We start from the raw sequence: 23,572 nt of genomic DNA, 5'->3' as shown, positions 1-23,572 counted from the left end.
GGGGGAGGGATGAGAGTGTCAGGGATGGATGGAAAAATTTCATAATTTTATTTTATTAAAAAAAAATTTTTTTTTCCTTTATTGATTTTAGAGATAGAGGAAGGGGGAGGGAGAGAGAGAGATTCATTAAAGAGAACATGAATTGGCTGCCTCCTGCATGCCCCCCACTGGAGACTTGGCCCACAACCTGGGCATGTGCCCTGACTGGGAACCGAACTGGTAACCTCTTGGTGCATGTGATGCTCAACCACTGAGCCACACCGGCCAAGCTATACTGGCACAATTTTAAACAAAATGAGTAATTTTAAGTTCAGAACAGAACAAATATCAAAGTATTTTCTCTCTCTGGTAAGTTTAGAAGTTAAGACCATAACAAATACCAAAGTACACCTTCTCTGGTACAAGACAAGGGAAACAGACTGGGGAATCCAGTCTGAAAATGTTAAGTAAAGAAACAGGCACTAATCCAATGATAACAACAACAAATCTAAGAGCATGCCCACATCATTCACATTAGGCAGGCCCTGAATAACACTGTGCCCCAGGCATACTCATTGAAGAAAAAAAATGATGTGAACACAACACATTCACAAATGCAGACTGATGACCACATGATTATTTTCTACTAAGGTGATAACTATAGAATGCAGGCAGATAAATAATCCCAATTATCTATTTTTTCAGTGCTTTTAGAATCACAGAATATGCATAGCTACACTGAACCTCAGAAATCATTCATTCTACACTTCCCATTTTACAGGCTCTGAAATGATTTTCTCTGAGTCAGCAGGATGGCAAATCTCTGACTCATACTACAGGGCTCTTGCCACTGTCGAGTGCTCCTGAGTGCCCAAGCTTCCAATTTTATCAAACCTAAGATGACATCACTTTTAAAACAAGTTCTTCTTCAATAAGCAGCAGGGATATAACAGGTTCTGAAACCTCAAAGAACATGACCAACCGGTGCATAGAGAGAAATGTGACCTATTATTAGCCCAAAGTGTCAAGAAATAAAAAGCTTCCTTCAAAGAGGGAACAGTTCCTTCAACAATGCTACAAACATGATGCACTTTTCCCCTTAAGAAAAGTAATTACTGGTTTTAATAGTTTCTATTTAGTTTCTGGGGGACATGAGTTAACACTAATGCGAGCTGTCACAGTATAGCAAGCTCCAAAGTCTCTACTTAAGTAAAAAAGAATAATTCTATTAGAGGCAAAGAACTTTGGGGAAAAAGTTCATCTTCAATTAGCATCACAAAGACTGTGAGATGCTTATTCTCATTAATTTTTATTCCTATTTTAAAATTTAGAAACCAATGCATAAAGACTTACTTGAAAAATGGTTAACCACTCTGGGCAATACAGACAGCATATAAATTTTAATAATTATCTCTTTAAAAAGGAGGACCCAACTTGCCACACTCTCCAATATAAAAAATTTAGATTGTTGATGATCACGGTTACCAATTAACAAAATTTTAAGAGGGCTTCTGCCCTACATCTCATGTAGCTCTGCATGCTTAGCCATCATTTCTAGAGTTGCAAATGTACACTGAAACAAAAAAAATAAATATGAACCCCTACAGCTTTTGAAGGGGGGTCAGTCTTTCAACCATTAAAAGTTAATTATTATCAAGTCACGTTTTTTTCCAACCATAAAATTCAAAAGGTGAAAATGAGAAATGTATGCCTGGCTGGTGTGGCTTAGTGGTTGAGCATCAACCCATGCACCAAGAGGTCGCCGGTTCAATTCCCAGTCAAGGCACATGCCTAGGTTGTGGGCCAAATCCCCAGTGGGGGGCATGCAGGAGGTAGCCAATCGATGTTCTCTCTCATCAATGTTTCTATCTCTCTCTCCCTCTCCCTTCCTCTCTCTCTAAAATCAATAAAGGAAAGAAAATATTAGAAATTAAGTTAACAGGAAAATTCATGAAGACAGAAAGTAGATTAGTAGTTGCAGGGGATGGAAGAAAGGGGGAATGGGGAATGACTGCTATTGGGTACATGGTTACATTTTTGATGAAAGTGTTCTAAAATTGAATAGTGGTGATGACTGCACAACTCTTGTGAATTTTACTAAAACTTAATGCACTGTATTTTCTAAGAGTAAATTTTATAATACGTAAATTATATTTCAATAAAACTGTTAAAAAAGTAAATCTAACTTTAAAAATAATCTGACAATTCAAAATGTGAATGTACACTATAACAGACATTCAGGGCTTTCACCTGTTCCAACAGTGCCTTTTTACCTTGGCAAGGCGGCTCATCTGGTCTTCTGAGAGAGTACTGCTTGTTCTGCCAGGAGTTTTTGTGGGTTCTGATCCATCTGCTTCTACATTAGGCCAGACTTTCAAGTCATGCATCCCTTGGCGAAACATGCTAGGCAAAAAGAGAAGTTCAGGGTAGAAGTAAATTAATACAGTTCATTACAGGAAAATTTAGATCCCTAAGCAGAGAGATTTCCACACTAGGAAATGCATGTCTCTCTTGCCAAGCTTTAAGCCTCCAGTGGGTTGTAAAGCAATTAACTAAGCAACTAAAATCCATGTAACACTGTCTTTTACATGCCATTCTTTTCTCCTCCAAGCAGTCAGAACTTTTACAGAAATTCTAAAGGTAGACTACACCAATTGAAGGATCTGTAATAGATCATACACCTTCCCTTCATCACTTCAGCAGAGATCTTAGAAATAATGGAGACCAAATCCTACCCAATGGAAAAATGTCACATTTACAGTGACTGAAACAAAATCTAAATAATTACATAACTATCTACTTTATGTGACAAGTCAGCATCGTAGACTGTACGGTCAAACTGCTGGGGCTTGAATCCCAGTTGTGCTATTACCTAGGTGACCTTGGATAAAATGCTTAACTTCTCTGTGCCTCAGTTTCCTCATCTATAAAAAGGGATTATAGAGAGTACCTGTATCTCACAGGACTGCTAGAAAAATTAAATAAATGAGCACAAGTAAAAAGTACCTGCTACATATTAAGTATTCAATAAATGTTAACTCTTATTACCCTTTTCCCCAGGTGCAGGTTGATTCTGCTCCTGTCTTCTTTTCTCTAAGAGCAAGGTCTAGTGAGAAATACAATAGTGGATTCACATAAGAAAAAATTCCCATGTCTAAAAAACATATAGTCAGAACTTCCATCTGAGCTTGGTGATCCTGCTTTAAGGTGAAAGACTTTCTGACCTTTGACTGCCACATTTCCTTCAAAAACTGCCTAGAAGATCTAGCGTACAGATTGGACAAATTCATAAAAAAACTCTGGACAATTGTTGTTTTAGATATGCTACTGTTAAGTTTCTGAGTTTGTTTTTGTTTTTCTATAGGAGTGTTAAAGATAAAGAAAATCTTCTGTTAGTGTGTTCTCTCCTTTTCAGTACTTTTCTTTTTTTTAAATGAAACTGCTTGGACAATATCAAGTCTACTCAAGGAGCACACTCTCAAAGCTGAAAGAGCATGCTGCCCATTGCCGTGGAAACAGTAAGACTGTAAGTGTGCATTTGAATACACAAGTCCAAAGCATTCTGCACACTCTCACATTAAATATTTTTTTCTAAAATAAGGTACATGTTGCATATACATTGATACATTTTTTTCAATCTTTAAAACATTGCACCGAACTGTAAAAGTTTACATATATTTTTAAAACTATTATCATGTTTTGGCTAATGGAAAATTTCTTCACAGATTTTCCTGGAGTAATAAAGAGGCTTTTCACTGAACGTTATGCAAAGTAATGATGCCATCAACATTTAGATTGGGAACTATAAAGGCTAGCTACAAGCTTATGAGCACAATAAGACTGAAGACCATATCTGTTGTAAGGTCTTTAAGGTTGGCAATAAACAGGTAATATCCAGCAACCATATTTGCGAAAGCTGACCTTATAGGGCCAATACAAATGCACTGACTGGTTGTGAAGAACCAAAATTCTTAATATTTACCATTTTTGAGACTTTTTTTTTTTTACACTATGCTACAAAAAGCATATATATCACCCAATAATAAAGTTCATTTTCTTTCCCTTTCAAGCAGGCCTGCTTAGTCTCTAAGAAAGTAGGTACAGTAAGGCAACAAGATCACTTTAAATGATTATCCTTAAATGTACCTTCAGAAAGATCGGGTCTCCCTTTTCTCCACCTTCTTACACCCCAGTGAATACTTCTATTGGCTGAACTTAACTAAATAAAAAATAAGTATGTTTGGCAGGAAGTCAGTTTACCACATGATTTAGGTGCCTTGGGATGGATCTGGAGATATAATTTAAGGATAGGAGACATGGAGGGCAGGGGTGATAGCAAGTGACTCAAATGATCAAGTGAACATATTACTTTCTTCTGACACTAATGGAAACTTTGTAGAGTTACACAGCCTCCAGGTGGCAAGCCAGAAGATGCTCAGAGCATCATGTGCACTTGGGAAATTAAGCCAAGCAGGCAAGACAAAAGAAACAGCACAGCAGGCCCTCCTTCAGATGCCAGCAGAGGCCCCAGCAACAGCTGCTGCTGGTCTCCAGCTCCCAGTGCCAGGCCACTACGGCAGCAGCTGCCCTGCTTCAGAATTCACAGTTGGAAAAAACATCTGCAAGAGAAATCTGCAGCTTGCCTAAGTATGATTCTTTGCCAATTCAACCCAATGATCAATCCATTCCTTACCTCCTTAGAAATCTCAGAAGCTAGGCTTTGAAAATGAGGGCCATTAGTTATTCTAGCCATACTCTAACAGATCAGTCTTTCAATTATTAATTACACTATTCTCCAAGAAGTACTGCTTCACAATGACTCAAGTATACAAAACAGACATTAGCAAATAACAAGAGCTGGAATTCACAAGAGTCCCAATACTAACTATAATACAACTTTTTTAAAGCTATTAAGTCCACACCAGGACTATTTAGAGAATGAGGTTGGGAGCATCTGGTGTTATTTCATTGTTTAAGAAACATCTGAGGAAACTACCACTTCCCTAAGTCCTGAGAATGTGGAGGCACATGACATGATTCTTAATGGTAGGTGGAAGAAAATCTGCGCAGGCTTCTTGCTGAGGCCACCCAGAAGACTCATGCTGCTTTCTCCCCCTGGATGTCAGCAGCACCACGCAGAGAGGCAGCTGTGCAGCAGTACAAGTTGATGTTTACGCCCTGAAATATCTTGAATGTCATATTCTTCCATAATCCACAGCTGCACAGGAAGTCCAGTATCATGAAACCCAGTTCACCCTCAAGGAAAGGTCCCAGGGCACAGAGAGAAAAAGGAGTTATTTTTTTAATTGCATAGGTTTTCTTTGAATTCCTTTTCCTGAAAAGTATAAGCGTCAGCTTAGAGGGAATAGAAAAAAGTGACCTAGGTGTTTGCATTCCTTCCTCACTGCTCAAAGTATCCATAGAGTTCTATTACTATCTAGTGTTATCACTTGGCTAAATGCCCTGCCACTGCATAGGAGTTCAACTGGTAAAAGAAAATGTTGATGTAAAACCTTCCCGTTATCTTAAATTAAGTGACAGTGAGCTGAATATCTGACTAGGCACAAACAGAAGCATTCAAATTAAAGGAGGATTTTCTTTGTAGGTATTAATATACATATTTCCAAAGCAAACAGATTTACTATTATTTGTATTTCTTGCTTCAATTTTTAATTTAGTAACATCAGTAACTTAATTATTTTCATTGTATTTATTTTTATCATTAACCACTAAAGTTAAATTACAACTGTTTTCCATGTACAGCAAGACACTAAATTTTTATATCAATTAAGTGGAAGTAAAAAAAAAAAAAAAGTAAGCTGGTTTAATTAAAAATTATCAGTAATAAATAAATAAAATAAATAAAAGTGTATGTATTTAGTACAGAGATACATAAGCATTCTTACAGTGGTGAGACTCAAGTTTGCGAAACCCTGTTCTAAGGGAGACTAGTAATCTCTCAGAATCCATGCTGCTCTCCAACAAGTTTCATTTTTTAAAAAAAACTTTTTTTTTTGCCCTGGCTGGTTTGGCTCAGTGGTTAAAGCATCGGCCCATGGACCAAAGAGTCCCAGGTTCGGTTCCTGCTAAGGGCATGTACCTCGGTTGCAGTTTGTCCCCGGCCCGGGTTGGTGTTGTGTGGGTGGCAGCCACTCGATGTGTCTCTTTCACATCGATGTTTCTCTCTTTCTTTCTCTCTCTTCCTCTCTCTGTATCTGAAGATAAGTGCAAAAAGATATATATATATATATATATATATATATATATATATATATATGTATGTTTTTATTGCTTTTTTCAGAGAGGGAGGAAAGGAGACACAGAAACACAGAAACACAGATGTGAGAAAGAAACATCAGTCAGCTGCCTCTTGCATGTCCCCTACTGGGGATTGAGCCCGCAACCTGGGCATATGCCCAGACCGGGTATCCATAAGGGACCTCTCAGTCCATGGGACTATGCTCAATCCACTGAGCCACACCAGCTGGGCCAACACGTTTCATTTGTATCTAACATCTGATGTGTTCAGGATATGGAGGAATAGCATAATTTTTTTTCAGGAAACAAAACAGATGACTCTGTAAGATTTAAAGTCTTCATTTATTCAATACCAGAAAACTAATTGAAATTTAACCCCCACTTATTGCTACTATTACCTTTATGAAAATGTTTGGGCTTGAATTACTTCTTAAAGTAGAACTAATACTCCTGATTTCTGTCTCAGGCATGTTCCTAGTATGTGTGGATAGAAGGCAAAGAAATTCCTTTACTGGGATATACACAGAAATACAAATGAAGTGGGTACCAGGGGTGGAGTAAAGAAACCCCGAGAAGAACTGCATGCAAAAGTCATATAAATAGATTACTATGGAAAGGTTAATGCAGTGCTGCTCAAAGTGTGGTCCTTAGGCCACCTTGCACAGAGTAACTCGGGATGCTTATTAAAGTGCTGATTCTTGGGCCCCACTAGACATTTACGGAATTAGAATGCAGGAAGGTGCTTCAGTGAGTTTACCAGATGATTCTTACACATAGATTGATCATTACTGATTCCATGTACTTTTTAAAAACTTGCCAAAGCCTGAGTGAAACAGTATCACAAATGTCAATCTGAGAAAGAGTTATCTGCTTTAGGCTGGTCATCTTACTACACTTCTGTGAAAATTTCAGTTGTCTTAAACCCATACTCTGGTCAGTGTCTCCTAAAACTACATACTATGGTCATCTGAAATGCACATGAGTGCGAAAGAGGTTATTTTTATGAGGGAACCTCCAGCTAAGATTCCAGAAGGTAAACCACTTATGAAGAGGCCAGGAGGTAAAACCACAAGTCTATCTGGCTGCACCTCAAGAACATTTAACCCTGAGACTATAGTATGAGAAATAAACTGCTGCGAACTGTGTCTCTGCGGCAAGCAGACCTCAACCTAGAAGAGTAAAAAGGAACAAACACTCTGGAAAAGGAGCAATACTGATTTAGTAACATGTCCGTTCTACTGTAACATACTATTTTATCAAAGCCTCAGACTACATCTAAATTACTATTCCTGCACGGATTTCAATAATAAATATCTCTTTAATAACTGCATTAAAATAAAATACCTACACATTACTAAGCAATCAAGCTATTCTAAGTGGAATTACATCTAGATTTTATTCATGAGTTTAAGCATTTCTCAAACACCTTACTCCCAGATAGAAAAATGCAATATTATAAAGGTGTCAATTATCTCTTTAACATACATGATGCAATATAATTTCCCAACAAAATAACAAAGAACTCTTTTTAAATTGAGGAAGCAATATTAAAATTCATCTGACAAAACAAAGAGAATATCCAGAGAAATTCTAAAAGGAGGACTGATGATGAGATTATCCCTATCTAATACTAGAACATATTAATATATAATAGTGTTGAAAACTAATAGACTAGTTCAGAAATAATGACCACTAATATTTACTGAGCGCTCATTAAGCTCATTATGCCTTTAGTAATTTATCATCATAAACCACTCTATGAGGTAAATACTACTGTTATCTCACTTTACAGATGAGAAAACTGAGGCATAAGTACATTAAATAACTGCACAAGCATACACAGACATTTAGCAAAGGATGCAGGATTTGAACCCAAATAACCAGTTCTATTACCTGCCTTCCTAACCACCATATGATATACTACACTGTTCCGCTTTGATGCCAATACATAATGAATTAAATACATAAGGATACCATTTCAAAACAGGTAGAAAAAATGCCTTACTCAATGAATACTGTTGAAACAAATAACGAACCAACTGTTGTTAAAAAAACAAAACAAAAAACAACTGACCCAATATATCACTCCTTTCACAAAGTAATTTTAGATGAATCAAAGATTGAAATGTGTTCAATTAAAACTATAACAGAAGCAAATAATTTTTTTTTAACTGAGAAATGACTTTCTAAAATGTTAAATTCACAGGTCATTAAAAACCAATAAATTCAACATCATAATTAAAGATCCATGAATAGCAAGCAAATAAACAAATATTTAAGAAATTAAAAATAAAATGTCAAACAAGAAGAACAATATTTGTAGCATGTAACACACAAAGGACTGATATTATTAATCTACAAGGACAACCTTATACATTAATAAGAAAAATAACAACAACAAAAAAGCCAAGAATTTTAGGGTATGTGAATTATATTTTCAGTTTTTTAAAGAAATGAGACAAGGCATCAAAAAGCAATTCGGACACAAACACAAATAGCAAATATCAAAATATGACCATCCTCATTCATATTTAATAGTGTGAGAATTCAGGAGATAAACATTTCTCAATTTTAAAATGGACAAAAACTAAGACGTGTGATCATCTTTAGATTAAGGTCTCTACTCTGAGGCAGTGAAAGAAACCAGGACATCTTTCAGAGACACCAGGTCTGGGGAAAAAACTGCCCAATGAGCCTGGAATAGCTTGTCGACCAGAAAGCACAGAAGCGACTAATGACTAAGGGAGCACTACCAAAAGGACATGGATCGACTTCAAGGGGCTCCTGCGGACTAAACATGGCAGTTTCTGAGCATTATAAAGAATAAAGATAGCAATGGAAACATTTCAAAAATGGTTAAGACTAAAACTTCATGACAAAACATGAAGACGAAAAACAAAAACCAGCAATTATTACCTTTGCAGGTTACCAGGGCCCCAACTCATTCTTAATGAATGAAAGGGAAAAAAGATAAAACATGCCTCTACCTGTCCTTCCTATATAAACTGTATATGAAGGTAACTCAATATGTGATAAAAGACCAAGTTCTTTCTCCAATATACACAGAAAAAATAATAAAATATCAACAATTCTCCAAAGATAAAGAGTGATTCCTCTGTTCCAGGAGAAACGGGACAGAAATATGGGTTACTGTTTTTTTCACAGTAAACTCCTATATTTGCAAATATTTAAAATTTGAAATTTAAAAATTTGAAATTTGAATTAACAACTTTCCTATTATAATAATTATAACTATTAGCAAATTAGTGCTTCTTAACCCTACTTATTGTCCTTTCTATCATTATTACAACAATGCAGTAAAATAAAGCTGTTATAATATATGTCACATAGCCGTTTTTCTCCTAAAGGTAAGATTCTAATTTCCAATGACTATTTTCTAATAGGAATCATATCACCAATCACTAACAGTAGAGTAACATAAATTGTAATAAATTGTGTTTCTTAATTCATCTATCTGCATATCCCACAGGAATGTGTCAAATTCAGTCTCAAGAATGATGGAATCATGTACCAAACATGTACAAATAGAACACCAGACTGGGCATAAAGTATTAAAGCTTTCCAAAAAAGCAAAGGACCAGAAAACTACAACATCCCTGTAGATAAGAAGAGAATGCTTACCCGTATTTTCCAAAGAGCGAAACCGTTGTCCCCCCCACAGGCACCGCTTTTCCTGGTCCGTATACATCCCATATCGTCAGAGCCACTTGGGCATTCCTGGGCAGGTCAGGGTATTTCACAGGCAGTTTTAGCCATTCATTCCAGCTATGGAAATTAAGTCAACATAAACATATTTTATATATTTATATATATATAATTTTCTTTTAAATTAACAACCATACAAGAAGGTTTAGCCAGAGAAAATGTCCCAAAATATTAAGTTAGTGCTACAAAAAATAATGTGACACTTACCTCAGTTTTACTCCAGGTAACTTCAACTTTAAATACAGAACACATGAAAAAAAATTTTTTAAACAAAGCTCACACAGAAAAAATAACACTGGTAAATTCTTTAATTAAAAAACTCAGGTCCGGCCAGTGTGGCTCAGTGGTTGAGCACTGACCCATGCACCAAGAAATCTCCAGTTTGATTCCCGGTCAGGACACATGCCCAGGTTGTGGGCTCCAAGCCCAGCTTGTGGGCCTGATCCCCAGAGGCCGATCCCCAGCAGGCAGCCAATCGATCTTCTCTCTCATCAATGTTTCTATCTCTTTCTCCCTCTCCCTTCTTCTGTCTCTAAAAAAATCAATAAAGAAAAAAAAATTTTTTTAAAAACCTCAGCCTCAGCCAGTGGGGCTCAGTGAATAGAGCGTTGTCCCACGGACTGAGAGGTCCTGGTTCGAAGCCCAGTCAGGGCTCATGCCCAGATTGCAGGCTTGATCCCCAGTAGGGGGCATGCAGGAGACAGTCAATGGGTGTTTCTCTCTCACACTGATGTTTCAATCTCTATCTCTCCCTTCCTCTCTCTCTAAAAAAAATCAATAAAAACATATTTTTTAAAAATCAGACAATATCACTAAGTCACAAGGAATACAATAATGGCTAAAAATAATCTGGGAAAACATTTAACCTGTTTATAGCCAAACTTGCTTTAAACCAAACTGTAAGCATTCCCCAGAACACAGATTTTGTACTATGAAAAGACAAGAAACAGAATTACTCATATTACATTCAAAATGCTGCTAAAGATAACATGGTCCTACAATATATCTCAATGAAGCAGAAACAACAAGAACCTGAAAGAGGGTTAAGTAGGCTATCCACCACTTTTGTAACATGAAGTCACCAGACAGCTCTATACAGACATGTGACCTTTTTTAGGAGATATTTTTCTGTTCTTCAAGTTATTGCATTGATATTGATAATTCTTACCTATTAGTTTTTTATGCTTTTAAAGCATGTTTATACAAATTTCTCTAAGGAATATTTGTTCTTAATATATAGTAATGACAGCAGACCTCTTTCTTTTTCTTTTTTTAAAATTTTTTTTCTTTACTGATTTTGAGAGAGAAAAAGGGAGAGGGAGAGAGAGATTAAAAACATCAATGTGAAAAAACATTGACTGGCCGCCCCTTGCATGCCCGTCACTGGGGATCGGGCCCACAACCTGGGCATGTGCCCTGACCGGGAATCGAACCAGCAACCTCTTGGTGCCTGGGTCAATGCTCGACCACTGAGCCACACCAGCCAGGGTCTTTTTTATTCTTTATTCATCTTGGCAAATTTTTTTTTAGTACTCAAACTTCATTTATTTGATAATTTCAAGTCCCTTAAACAACAGCTGGTTTTTATAATCCCCAAAGAAAACTATGCAAAAGAAAGAAAACTATGCCAACAATACACAAAGCAACAGACAGCAGACACAGAACTGTTACTCTCTCAACTCAAAATTACATTCTGTTTACTCAAAGCAATTCTCAAAGGGGCATACACCAGTCTAAGTCAAATACATTTGTATCGGTAAGAAATTGAACAGAACTTTCAAAAACTTAAAGGACAAATCATTTATATCTACCATATAAATTCAAGGACCTATAAAAAAATTAGAGATCGCTATCAATTTAAAGGAGAATCAAAGCCATTAAATTATTTTCTTCTATAAAGGTCTCAAAAGTCCTGGCTGGTGTTGCTCAGTAGTTAGAGCCTGCGGTCCAGAGAGACCCGGGTTCGGTTCTCACTAAGGGCGCGTATCTCGGTTGCAGTTAGTTCCCGGCCCTGGTTGGGTGGTGCGGGTGGCAGCCACTTGATGTGTCCCTTTCACATTGATGTTTCTCTCTCTCTTCCCCTTCCTCTCGCTCCCTCCCACTCTATCTGAACAAAAAAAAATGAACAAATGTCCTCAGGTGAGGATTAAAAAAAAAAAAAAGGCTCGAAAAAATAAATCACATGTCTAAAAAAGCCATTCTCCATTACAGATAAGCCTACGGAATAAAATGAATTTATTTAATTACTATCCACATGGTGGACCAGGCTGAAAGGTAAATACTAAGCAGTGTCATCTTCAGCTAGTGAACAAACCACAAAGGTTAACACAGACTAAAGTTAAAGAGAAAAATCAACCAGTGACAATATACAAAATGAATTGTGAAAATTTTCACCTCTTCCACCCTCTCAAAAAAAAAAAGAATAAATATTTTAATTTTATTTTTAAAAGCCATGTCTTAATTATTTTAGAGTACTTATTTTATTAAGTAGTTGCACAATTTTTAAAAATGCAAACTTTTAGAGAGAAATTATGGCAGTTTTTATATCCTTCAAAATATGTCACACATAAGTAATACAGAGAGAAGTTGGCAAAGGGAGGAGGAGAAGAACTTGAATCTCCTTGTAACTGAGATTTTGCTTTTGCTCTAATTTTCATTAATGCCAAGGCATGGAACAAAACTACTATACAATTTTCTGTACCAAGAAAATGGAATTAATAACTGTTGACTTTCTAGAACTAAATTTGTGGATATAAATCTATTTTGCAGTCACAAGCCACCTCAAAAAGTCTAATGAAAAGCTGTCCCTGGCCGGTTTGGCTCAGCGGTTGAGCGTCGGCCTGCGGACCAGAGACTCCCGGGTTCGGTTCTCGCAAGGGGTACATACCACCAAAAACAAAACAAACAAACAAAAACAAAAAAAAGTAAAAAAGTCTAATGAAAAGCTTTAAGCTTTGTCCCTGTAAAAATTTCATAGGACACACAAAATTCTGCTTACAGTTTCAGGGTTTGGTAGATATCCTGACTCCAGTATAACCTCTGATACAATTAATAAATTTTGGTCTGTTGTTTTAGATGTTATGATGATACTGTAGTTGTTTTAAAAAGAGATGTACAGAAATATTTACAATTAGGATAATGTATTTGGAATTTGCTTCAAATTAACAGTGGGTACAGATAATCAAGTCTGGCCTTGAGTTAGTAGTAATCAAAGCTGGGTGATGGGGCCTTGGCAGTTTATTATACTACATTCACTACTTTTACAGGTTTGAAATTTTCCAGAACAAGTATATGTGCAAGTGTGTGTATGTGTGTGTGTGTGTGTCTATTCACAAAAAGACTACTAAAGAAATTACACCATTTAAATAGTTGGTGTCGATGCAGCCAGATCACCAGAGCTCAGGCTTCTGCTCTCTCTAAAAAACCCTTCCCAGCCTGCTGGACGACGCTTGATAAATGTAGGGTTGCACACTCAACAGCAGAGCCTGCAGTCCATGTGGCCACACCTTGTCTTCCATGAGCACTGTGGGCATAAGCTCCTTTCTAGAGGCACACAACATATGTATCCTGCAACTAGCCTATGAGGGTACTGAATAACACTCATGGATCAAGCATTAAAACTGCACCATATAACCTATCAAATAAGAAGTATCAGGAGGTTACTTTAAGAATCCACAATACTTTTCTGGAAAAACAGTAACTTCAGTTCATTATATCTACCGTGCATCCTGACAATGTTTGCTAATAAATCATACTCAATAAACTATGAACTTTTAAAAAAACAGTTGGTTTCATATAATAAAAACAGGATCTGAACATAATAGATCTGTTTAAAAACCTGAATCCCAAACATCTGACTAAACAACACTTCAAACTACCAAGAGTGATTATATGTTCAAAGGCATAGAATAATAGAGAATAAAGATGCTACATGTTTTGATTTGAGTTATTTTGTGACTCAGTCAAGTTCCTATAAAAATATGTCAATTGCCCTGGCCGGTTTTGCTCAGTGGTTAGAGCGTCGGCCTGCGGTCCTGAGAGACCCGGGTTCGGTTCCCGCTAAGGGCGCGTACCTCGGTTGCAGTTTGTCCCCGGCCCTGGTCAGTTGTGCGGGTGGCAGCCACTTGATGTGTTCCTTTCACATCGATGTTTCTCTCTCTCTCTCTGTTCCTTTCTCTCCCTTCCATTCTACCTGAACAAAAAATGGAAAAATGTCCTCGGGTGAGGATTACAAAAATATGTCAATATACTGAATACAAATTCACTTCCATCTTAATTGAGTTATGTTTAATACTTTATTCTAGCTGAGCAGATTATTGATTTAAACTATTCAATCAATGCTTACAGGTATTAAAGTTTTAAAAAATCCCTCTGTAATTACTACCAAATCATATTTACAACATCTACAAAGAAATGGAACTATAGTCTGGAACCCACCATATGCAAAAAAACAACTTACTTCCATCTTGTACTAAACGCCTTGTAGGACGTTCTCACTGGCAAGGCCAGAGGCTTCCCTTCTGCAAAAACTTGACAAGTAACATAAAGGTCAGAGCATGTCTCTTGGTATAATCCTGAAAACTTCAACATTGGGTCTTCCAGAACAGCTTTATAACTCTTTTGTTCTCTCTTCCCTTCCAAACTTCCTCTGGAAGTATAAGAACAATAAGGTTTAGACAAACATTTTTAAAGAATACAGACAAAAAATACTAAAGAGTTTATGATTTTTGTCACACAAATCTTAGGCTACCTAAACATTTTCCTGTATATGAATTTAAAGTTACTTTTATATCCAATGAAGGTATCTCAAAATCCTAAAATCATTTCTATCTTCATCAACACATTTCTCTATGTTAGGGTTCTTAATTTTAAATCCTGTCATAATTCTTGATCAACCTTCTAAACATCACCAGCTTTCCAGGCCTTAGTTTTACTTAGTTCATTAATTTCAAGCAGAGCACTTACTTATTTATTCTTTCAAAACATTCATTGTACTAGGCCCAGTGGCCCAGAAATGAAAGACAAGATAAACAATACAGCATTACAAAAAAATGTTAAGTACTTGCTTCTGGGGAGAAAACTTACTTTTATCTTCATATTCTTTTTTTTATTTTTTATTATGTGGATGTATTATCTAATCATTTTGTTCAATTAAAAAATACAGTGTTATAAGTCATAAAAGACAGGCATAGGAAATTATAAAAGAGGTAGAAACATCAATTGGATATCAAGATTGTAACCATATTCTCATTTTATAAATGATAAAGCAGAGACTCAGAGATCAAGGGTCACAAAGTAACAGGTCTGAAATTAAAATCCTGGGCCAAGAAGGTCAAAGCAACAATCTTCCCACCACAGAAAGACACTGTACATCAAAAAGTCTAGGAGCTTGGGGGCTCCCAGTCCCAGAAAGATGTCTGAAATGAGCCAAAATAATATCTGGGAAAGGGAGCAAAGAGGTAGGGAGTCATCCCAGGAGAAAAGAACAGTATACAGAAGCAAAGAGAAAGATGGTATGTTTGGGAAACTTCAAGTTGTTTGGTATAGGAAAGCATAAAGCTCATATAGGGAAGAAGCTAGAGAATAAAAAGTATGGGGACAATGAGGCACAGTAGCCACCAAATTCAGTACAGTGCCTTACACAATGAACATTCAAAAATCTGTTAAATGAATTAATCTGAAGTGAGAATATAGTTAGATTTGTATTTAAGGAATCTTTGGCAGGAGTTTAAGAACATCATGAAGAGGTGAGACCGAAAGCAAGATCAGTTAGATTTTCCATCAAAATTAGAAAGGAAAAAGGTAGGCTAAGGCTAGGGTAGTGGGGTAGAAAAGATAATTAGCAAGTAGATTCAAGACAACTTGGGAATGATTAAATTGAGAAGGTAAAAGACTGTGTCTGCATGATTCGAAGTTTTCTGTCTGAACAAACTCCATGATTGTTGCTAACAGGGTGAGACAACACAAGACTTTCAGTTAGAAGGGTAGGCTAATGATGTGCTCAGTTTGGGACAAGTTACTTTTAACGTGCTTTGAGATATCCAAAGTAACCATGTCTTGTAGATAGTTTGATATTCAATTATGGTGCTAGGAAAAGAGACATCAAAGTGCAAGTCGTTATTAAAACCACAGAAATAGATGAAAAGGCCTGGGAAGAACAAACAACCAATGACAGTCTTAGAAGCTAAAAGATGGTTAGTACTAAATTTTACCAAACTTCTATCTTTGCCTCAAAATATTCAATGTGTATATCTGTTAGTACTGGACCAGTGTTTTTGTTCTTTCCTTTTAATGTTCAAAAGTTTCAAAAATACATTCATATGTCCAAGAAATACTGAGAGCAATAAGACTGAAGGAAAGCCCTGTACCGGACGATGGCATACAGGTCCTGTATAAGCATATGGTGGTTTTTGATGCAGAAATTACCTTCAATGGGTGTATAAAGTAAAATGGATAATATGGCTGTTGACATTATTTTTACCATCATCCAAAAGGAAGAGTAAATTGTCAGAGTCATAGGTAACTTCTGAAAATAAAAATAAACAATCTATCAAAGGTGCACCTGACAACTGAGAAAATGTATTCACTGCAGGTATGCAGCCCTTTGCCTGAGGAACACTAGCTGAATACTGAAATATTATGAATGATGTTGTGATTAATAATTTGTGGCAAATTTTGCACGGGAAAACACTCCTCTAAGTCTGCATTAAAATAGACATAATTTCCAAATCTGTCCTACCTGTGTTCCACCTTAGTTCCATTATTCTCATCTCAAGATGTCATGCCCTTGGCCTTTACTTCAACAGTGACGCCCCAAGATTTTCCTGCAAGGCCCTTTTCTCCTGTCTTCTAGTTCCTTTGCACCTGGCACCCTCATCTTCGACTCACTCACAACTTCCCTGGCAAAACAATGCCAGACCGTCCAAAGATTCACCGCAACCCTCTATCACTCACTGTGCTTCTAACATTAGTGCCATGTGCGTATCTTATTCTCGGCTACATTGGCCTGTGTCTGCCTCTCCCTTACAGTCCTTCTAAAGGAATGATCTTCCAATTACTAACTGCGGGACGACTTTACCGACACTGCCCCATTTTCCTCTGCAAAATGGGGCAGTAATCCCTCAAAAGGCTGCTGTGCAGAGCAAACTGCTTTGACGAAAGTAGAACTCCGTAGGACGTCAGGGCTTATTCCAGCCGCTGTCCTTCTCCCAGATACCACGTCCTCGGTGCTTCTCCCGCACACCCCTCTCCGCTCTCCGGTTTCCCTGCCCTGGCCGCAGCCCTCCCCGCCGCCCCTAGGCCGGCGTCAGGCTAATAACCACCCTCTCCCCAAAACCCACAGGCTCCTACCTCTCCGTCCCTAACCTCCAGCAACCCCAGGGCCCGTCCCCAGATTCTCTTACATCTTAAGCTGCACGTTGATATCCAAATCACAGCTGTAAATGTAGTGAAACTTCTCCGCTTCCCCCATTGCACCTCTGAAAAGCAGCACCGAAGGCTGGAAGCAGGGCGCTGGAAAGACGCCGGAACTGAGCCGGCTGAGTCCCACAACACGGCGCTTGCGGTCCCGCCTCTCAGCCCGGGCGGCGCCAATCGCCGCCTGGAGCGCGACCCGACGCGCCGGAACTCCCCGCCCAAGCTTCCCTTCTGCGCATGTGCAAAACAGCCTCCGTGGTACTCAAGGCAGCTAGAGTTCCGGAAACACGGCCGGTAGGTTACTTTCCAGACTTGAAGCATTCTTCCTGTTTCCACGCAGGAGCAGTTTTCACTGGCTACAGGCTCAACAGGGAACAGTCGCGAGAGTTTGAGCTTTGCGAAGTTTAAATTTCAGTGGCCTTTCCCAAAATTGTAAATTTAGTTAAAAATTTGCTTTCTCAAGCAACGATTTCCAGTTTCTGCTCTGAAGAGAGGGGGAAGGAATAGACAAAGAGCAAAAAACCCCAAGTTCCAGTTTTGGCATTACCAATACTTATGCTACTTTGCACAAAGTACTTGGGTGCTTGTTTGCACTGGGAGTATTCAGACCCGCTGTAGCTTTGAGAACAACCTTAGTTAAAACCCAGAAACGTTCAATAATGACCTTAGAACTCAGATTTCTGAACCCTCTGAATTTCTACAATACTTAACGTTATCTAAAATTGTACTCTTTCCCCAATAAATTTAATAATAAATGAATTATTGTAATCTTCATTTCCAACTATATTCAGACTCTTTAAAGGAAAGAATAGTGTGTCAATAGTGTATCTACCCTTCTTCTGTATCTGCCCCTCTTATATGCCTAATACATTAATGAGTTTAATAATTCCTTATTATTATTGGTCATAAGAATAAGTCTCCATTTTCTATGTGTTTATTTTTAAGTGTCACATTTCAAGAGGGAAATCACTAGAGGATGTGTAATTTACAGTAATTAGGAAAAAAAAAAGTATCTTTCAAGGAAATGCTGAAGGGAGTTTAGTGCCCTTCAGGGCAAAAAAATATAGCTAATGTACAATGTTTTGTCCAAAGTAAGTTCTCAGGAATATTTGTGGAAACAAGATTAAGGGAAAACATGATAGGTATCCTCCTATAACTAAAAGTTCCAACGGAAGGAAGGCCGACTTAATTTGTTCCTAAGTATAACTATCACCGATGGTTGGAACTTACATAAAATGTAATTGCAGCAAACAATAAAAATTGAACTTTCGAATCATCAGAACTGTCCAACAGTAAAAGAAATAATTGCAAATGCCCTGTCTACAGATAATTTCGGCAGTGGGTGTGAGGTTTAATGTAAAACAAGTTTCTCAAACTTGAATAAAACATTTTGTAAAGAACTGAATTCTCTGATCACAGCACTGACTTAAATTACTCTTATTATAGTGTTATTTAATGTCAAAATCTAAGTAGAGCTTCATATATAAGCTTACAAACATATTTCTTATAAATTATTTTAAAACCAAATTTATAAATTAAATATAAAAACTTTAAATTAACTACCTTAATGTAACACTATCTTTTTGTTACAACTATTGCCTACAACATGAATATGGCATTGACTCCTCTTACAGGACCAGCTCTTTAAATTCTGCAGGTCTGTACTACAACATACCACATGGTAATTCAATGTTCTAGCCTCATTTTCTATTCAAATTACTTTGAAATTTTCATTAGTGTAAGTACTGTGATGCCATTTGGCCTTATTTGGCCCCCAAAACATTTTTTGTTCTAGGTCTATTTCTGCCCTTTTCACACTAGCTCATAACAGTTAAAGTAATACTAATTTGACTCCAACACAGTGACATCACAAACACAACACTGATTAAAGCTTAAAAATAAAATGTCTAAGATATCCATTCATACTGGTGCAGCCACTGTGGAAAACACTATGGTGTTACCTCAAAAAGTTAAAAATTGAACTGCCACTTGACCCAGTGACCCCACTTCTAGGAATATACCCTAAGAAACCTGAAACACCAATCAGATAGAATATATGTACCAACATATTCATAGCAGCACTATTTACAATAGCCAAGATCTGGAAACAACCCAAGTGTCCATCAGTAGATGAGTGGATTAAAAAGCTGTGGTACATGTACACAATGGAATACTATGCAGCTGTAAGAAAGAAAGATCTCTTATCCTCTGAGATGGCATGGAAGGACCTGGAGAGTATTATGCTAAGCAAAACAAGCCAAGCAGAGAAAGACAGATATCATATGATCTCACTTATTTGTGGAATATAATGAACTAAACAAACTGCTGAACAAAATTAACCCAGAGACATAGAGGTGGGGTACAGACTGACAAGCAGAGGAGGGGGGTTTGTGGGGGAAGAGATAAACCACAGAATTTACATGCATGTCTGCATGACCAATGAACATAGACAACAAAGCTGTGGATGGGGTAGGGGGGAAGGAGAGGAGGGTGTCAATGGGGGAAAAATAGAAACATCTATAACAAAAATAAATTAATAAATAAATTTTAAAAAAGATTCATTCACAGAATCAAGCATAAACTTATATAAACTTTTTAAAGATAATTATCTAGAAAACTAACATTAAACATTTATTATGGGAACATCTTAGAAGACTGCACTATAATTGTTAAAGGCATTCATGCAACAAGAAAAACTAATGTGATAGTAAAGAGGAGGATTTTTGTAGGTCATAGAAGCATGGTAAAAGTCACAGGAACCAAACCTGGCAGTGCCTTTCCTGTACCAAGCATTGGTCAGAAAGATGTTAGTTAGTAGATCTGAGTATCAGCGTACACTTGGCAAGGCCATGTCCATAGGGGAAATGGAAGCCTTAGGCATTTTATTCTGAAAGGAAAAGCATGATATTTTCTTTCCCATGTGATTTTTCGCAACCGATAAATATAACACACATACAACACAATTTGCATTGAAGGAATCCACAGTTCCATAGACGACCGCCTGTCTGTAGAAAATATATATAAATTTTTTGCATGGTGTTTTCTTTGTGTGGTAGGCTACTTCATTGACTATTTGATTCACCTTTGGAGTTGCCATTTGATTTTGTGTTGCTTTTGCCATCTTGCTTCAATTTTATGTTTAATTTCTCAAATAACATATTTTAATAATGGCTATGAAATTTCTTGATAATGGTCCATTCCTTTAAGTGGCCCAGTACTCATGTAGCAATAATCAGGTTTGTTTTTGGCAATTTCTGCCATTCAATTTATCCTCTTTAGCTTGTAATAAAAAAATTTGCACTCATAGCTTTAAAAAGCTGACATCTATTATTGAACTTTCATTAGGAAAAAACAAATGTGGTATTGTGAGATTGAAATGATCTCATAATTTCTTTTGCTCCAATTTAAAAATTGCCTTTATAAGTTTTCTAATAACTCCACGTCATTTAGAATCTAATAGCACGGTACAACAGACAACAGTGTCAGGGAACCTAAAAATCCTACCTCATGAGCCAAGACTCTTGGCCATTTGTCAAGTGACACCATGTGGAAAACAATGTGCTTGAGAGTGCCTATTGGTGACCCTGGAGCAGGAACCCACAAGGCCTGGGTGGTTCCATTCATAAAGGTAACTTTGATCAGCTCTACAAGGGAAAGGATCAAAAGCAAAGTCTTTTCTGATACCTTAGGACACATCTTGCTAACAAATGCACAAAATAAATCAAGATAAAGCACAGATGCTTATAGACCCAGTTCAAAGCGGTGGCAGCTTGATGCTGAGATGCTGAGTGTAGCTCCTGGAAGAGGGTGGGATGCATTCTCTCTGCTCCAGGTGTGGCTGCCTCCATAATAGCTCACTGCAAAACAAATGCTGAATGCTATTTTTTATTTTTCCCTTTTTTCTTAAAAACAAAATGTTTTCTTTGGACTTCTTTTGGTTAGCAAAAACAGGTAAAAATTTAGGTCTTAAGTAAAAGCGAATTGGTGTAACTCAAATTTTCGAAAAGTGGGTGATAACTGTATTATGATCGAAGCTCTTAAAAGTGCTGTGAAAGAAGAATACAAGAAGGGGTAGATTTTTTAGTGCAATGATTTAACTAGTGTTGGGGAGGAAGATAAGGTGCGTGGAGAATTCTCTGAGAATATGCTGTTAGGCTTGCGATGCACAACTGCAATTGAAGTTTCTCACGCAGGGGTTCAGGAGAAAGACTGAGACTCAGAGTCCAGTACAGTTTTGTAATTTACAGAGCTGATGGAGCTTAGGGTTTTTAAAAAAACATTTTAACATTTTGACTGAAGACAATATAAATAACAATCAGATATTTCTCTCACAGTTTGTTGCCTCTCTTTTGCAACGTCTGAGTACTGTAGATTACTCCCCTATTGAGAAAGGATGGTGAGGAGGCACAAAGAAAGAGCTCAACCCACCACCATGTTCCTGATAACACATTGGGCAATTTTATGTATATTATTTGATTTAACTATTTCCACAAATTCGTGAATTAAGTGTTGTTACCCTATTTTATAGAAAAATAACTGTAAAGTCGGTTAGGTGTGATTTGTATACGATTAAGAGCAGGGCAGAGCCAGGTGTGTCTTACTTCATAAGACATGACATACTTACCAAACTGTGATGAAAGATTCCAGAGCCCAAAAGAGCTTTATTTTATTTGTTCTACAAATATTGGGAGATGATAATGATACCACACCCAGGGTCAGCTGCCTGCCGCTCAAAAATCAATAATCAAAAGACAGGGTGTGAGAAGGAAAGCAGGTTTATTCAAGAACCAGCAGCTTGAGAAGCTGTCACAAAGAACATGGTAGCATCTCAGTGCAGACAGGGGTTTTTATGAGTAGGTAAGGAAAAGGCAGAACAAAAGAAACCAGAGGGGGTTGTGGGCTCTCATTGAGGGTGCTCTGTGCAAATCAGCATAGTCTGCTCCGATAACCATCTCTGAGCCAGTCAAGTGATGATCTGGAAACCTCCTGGAGTTGAAATGCCTGAAGGCTGGAGTTGGCTTCCTTTGAGGTTAGCTCCAAAAATCCTTTAAGCAAACAGGCTATTTATCAGTAGCTACATGTGAATTTACAAGTCATCATTTTACAGAAACAATGTTAGAAGAATGGTTGGGTGGATTGCAATAATAACTTTATACATTTCTGAGAACTCACTGTTGTTAGAAAACCCATTGCAATGAATGCATCCTTAACCCACATTATGTTTGATCTGCAGTTCTGCCCTGTGTTCATTCTTTACTTGTGCTTCTAAATTCCCCACAGGACAGAGATGCTGCTGTTATTTTTTGGCAATTCTTATTGCCTTGCCTGTGTGCATTTGTATTTGTACATAAATATTTAATCACAGAAAGGTTCTTGACCTGACACTCAGACTTGCATCTCTGAGTCAGAAGGAAGAGGAACAATCAGAGTCTGAGTCCATAGACAATAATTAATGACATAGTTAATTCCTCGTGATTCCTGAAATCATTCTAAGTGACTTAGCCACCTACTCAGATTCTGTAAATTCACAGGGGAAAAAAATGACGAAAGACCCTCGCTGTGTTGTAGAAATTTATGTTTTAGTGAGAAACGAAACAAAAATTTTATGTAAATGCTAAAAGAAACCCTGGAATGAGAGAGAAGGGGGAAAGGAGAATGATTCGGTTGAGAGTCTGCTTGGATTTGAGCCGTGCATTAGGGTAAGATTTATAAAAGTTGATACTCCTTCCAGAAAAAGAGAGATGCTTGTCAGACTGAAGGAGGAGTTTCATAAGGGAACAGAGAAAGACTCAAATGAGAAAATGTGAGAAACAAAACACTGGGGCTTCTATCTTTTTAGAGAAGTCAAGTCTAATTAAGGTACAGGGTTGAAATTTCGTCTCTCTTTTTTTTAATCTTAAAGACTATTAGAGGACCCCCGGACAGTTTTGCTCAGTGGTTAGAGCATTGGCCTGCGGACCAATGGGTTGCTGCTTCAATTCCAGTCAAGGGCACGTACCTGGGTTGCAGGTTCGATCCCTGGTCCCAGTCGGGATTGTGCAGGAAACAATCAATCGACATGTCTCTCTCACAGTGATGTTTCTCTCTCTCTCCCTCCCTTCCACTCTGTCTAAAAATCAATGGAAAAATATCCTGGGATGAAAATTCAAAATAAATAAAAGTATAAATAAAGACTTTTGGAGGAGGTCATTGA

General features: G+C 37.4%; 1 protein-coding gene across 3 annotated transcripts in view; it reads right to left on the bottom strand.

Moving 5' to 3' along the window:
- Positions 1-17,514, bottom strand: part of PIK3C3 (phosphatidylinositol 3-kinase catalytic subunit type 3) — a 146,998-nt gene extending 129,484 nt beyond the window's left edge. For 2 of the 3 annotated variants that reach the window (XR_004957057.1, XM_036244741.1), the window contains exons 1-4: positions 17,367-17,514; positions 14,423-14,611; positions 9,880-10,023; positions 2,253-2,382 (exon numbers count right to left, since the gene is read on the bottom strand). Coding sequence is in view for 1 of the 3 variants with exons in the window: in XM_036244741.1 (XP_036100634.1) it covers positions 2,253-2,382; positions 9,880-10,023; positions 14,423-14,611; positions 17,367-17,434 (531 nt within the window). In the remaining 2 variants the exon portion in view is untranslated. The remainder of the gene's footprint in view (positions 1-2,252; positions 2,383-9,879; positions 10,024-14,422; positions 14,612-17,366) is intronic. The other variant, XR_004957058.1, reaches the window with a different exon arrangement.
- Positions 17,515-23,572: the final 6,058 nt, after the last annotated feature.

Source organism: Molossus molossus, unplaced genomic scaffold (assembly GCF_014108415.1).
Source record: "Molossus molossus isolate mMolMol1 unplaced genomic scaffold, mMolMol1.p scaffold_m16_p_6, whole genome shotgun sequence".
NCBI lineage: Eukaryota > Metazoa > Chordata > Mammalia > Chiroptera > Molossidae > Molossus > Molossus molossus.
Note: the sequence above shows the minus strand (reverse complement) of the source record. Positions and strands in the feature narration are given on the sequence as shown.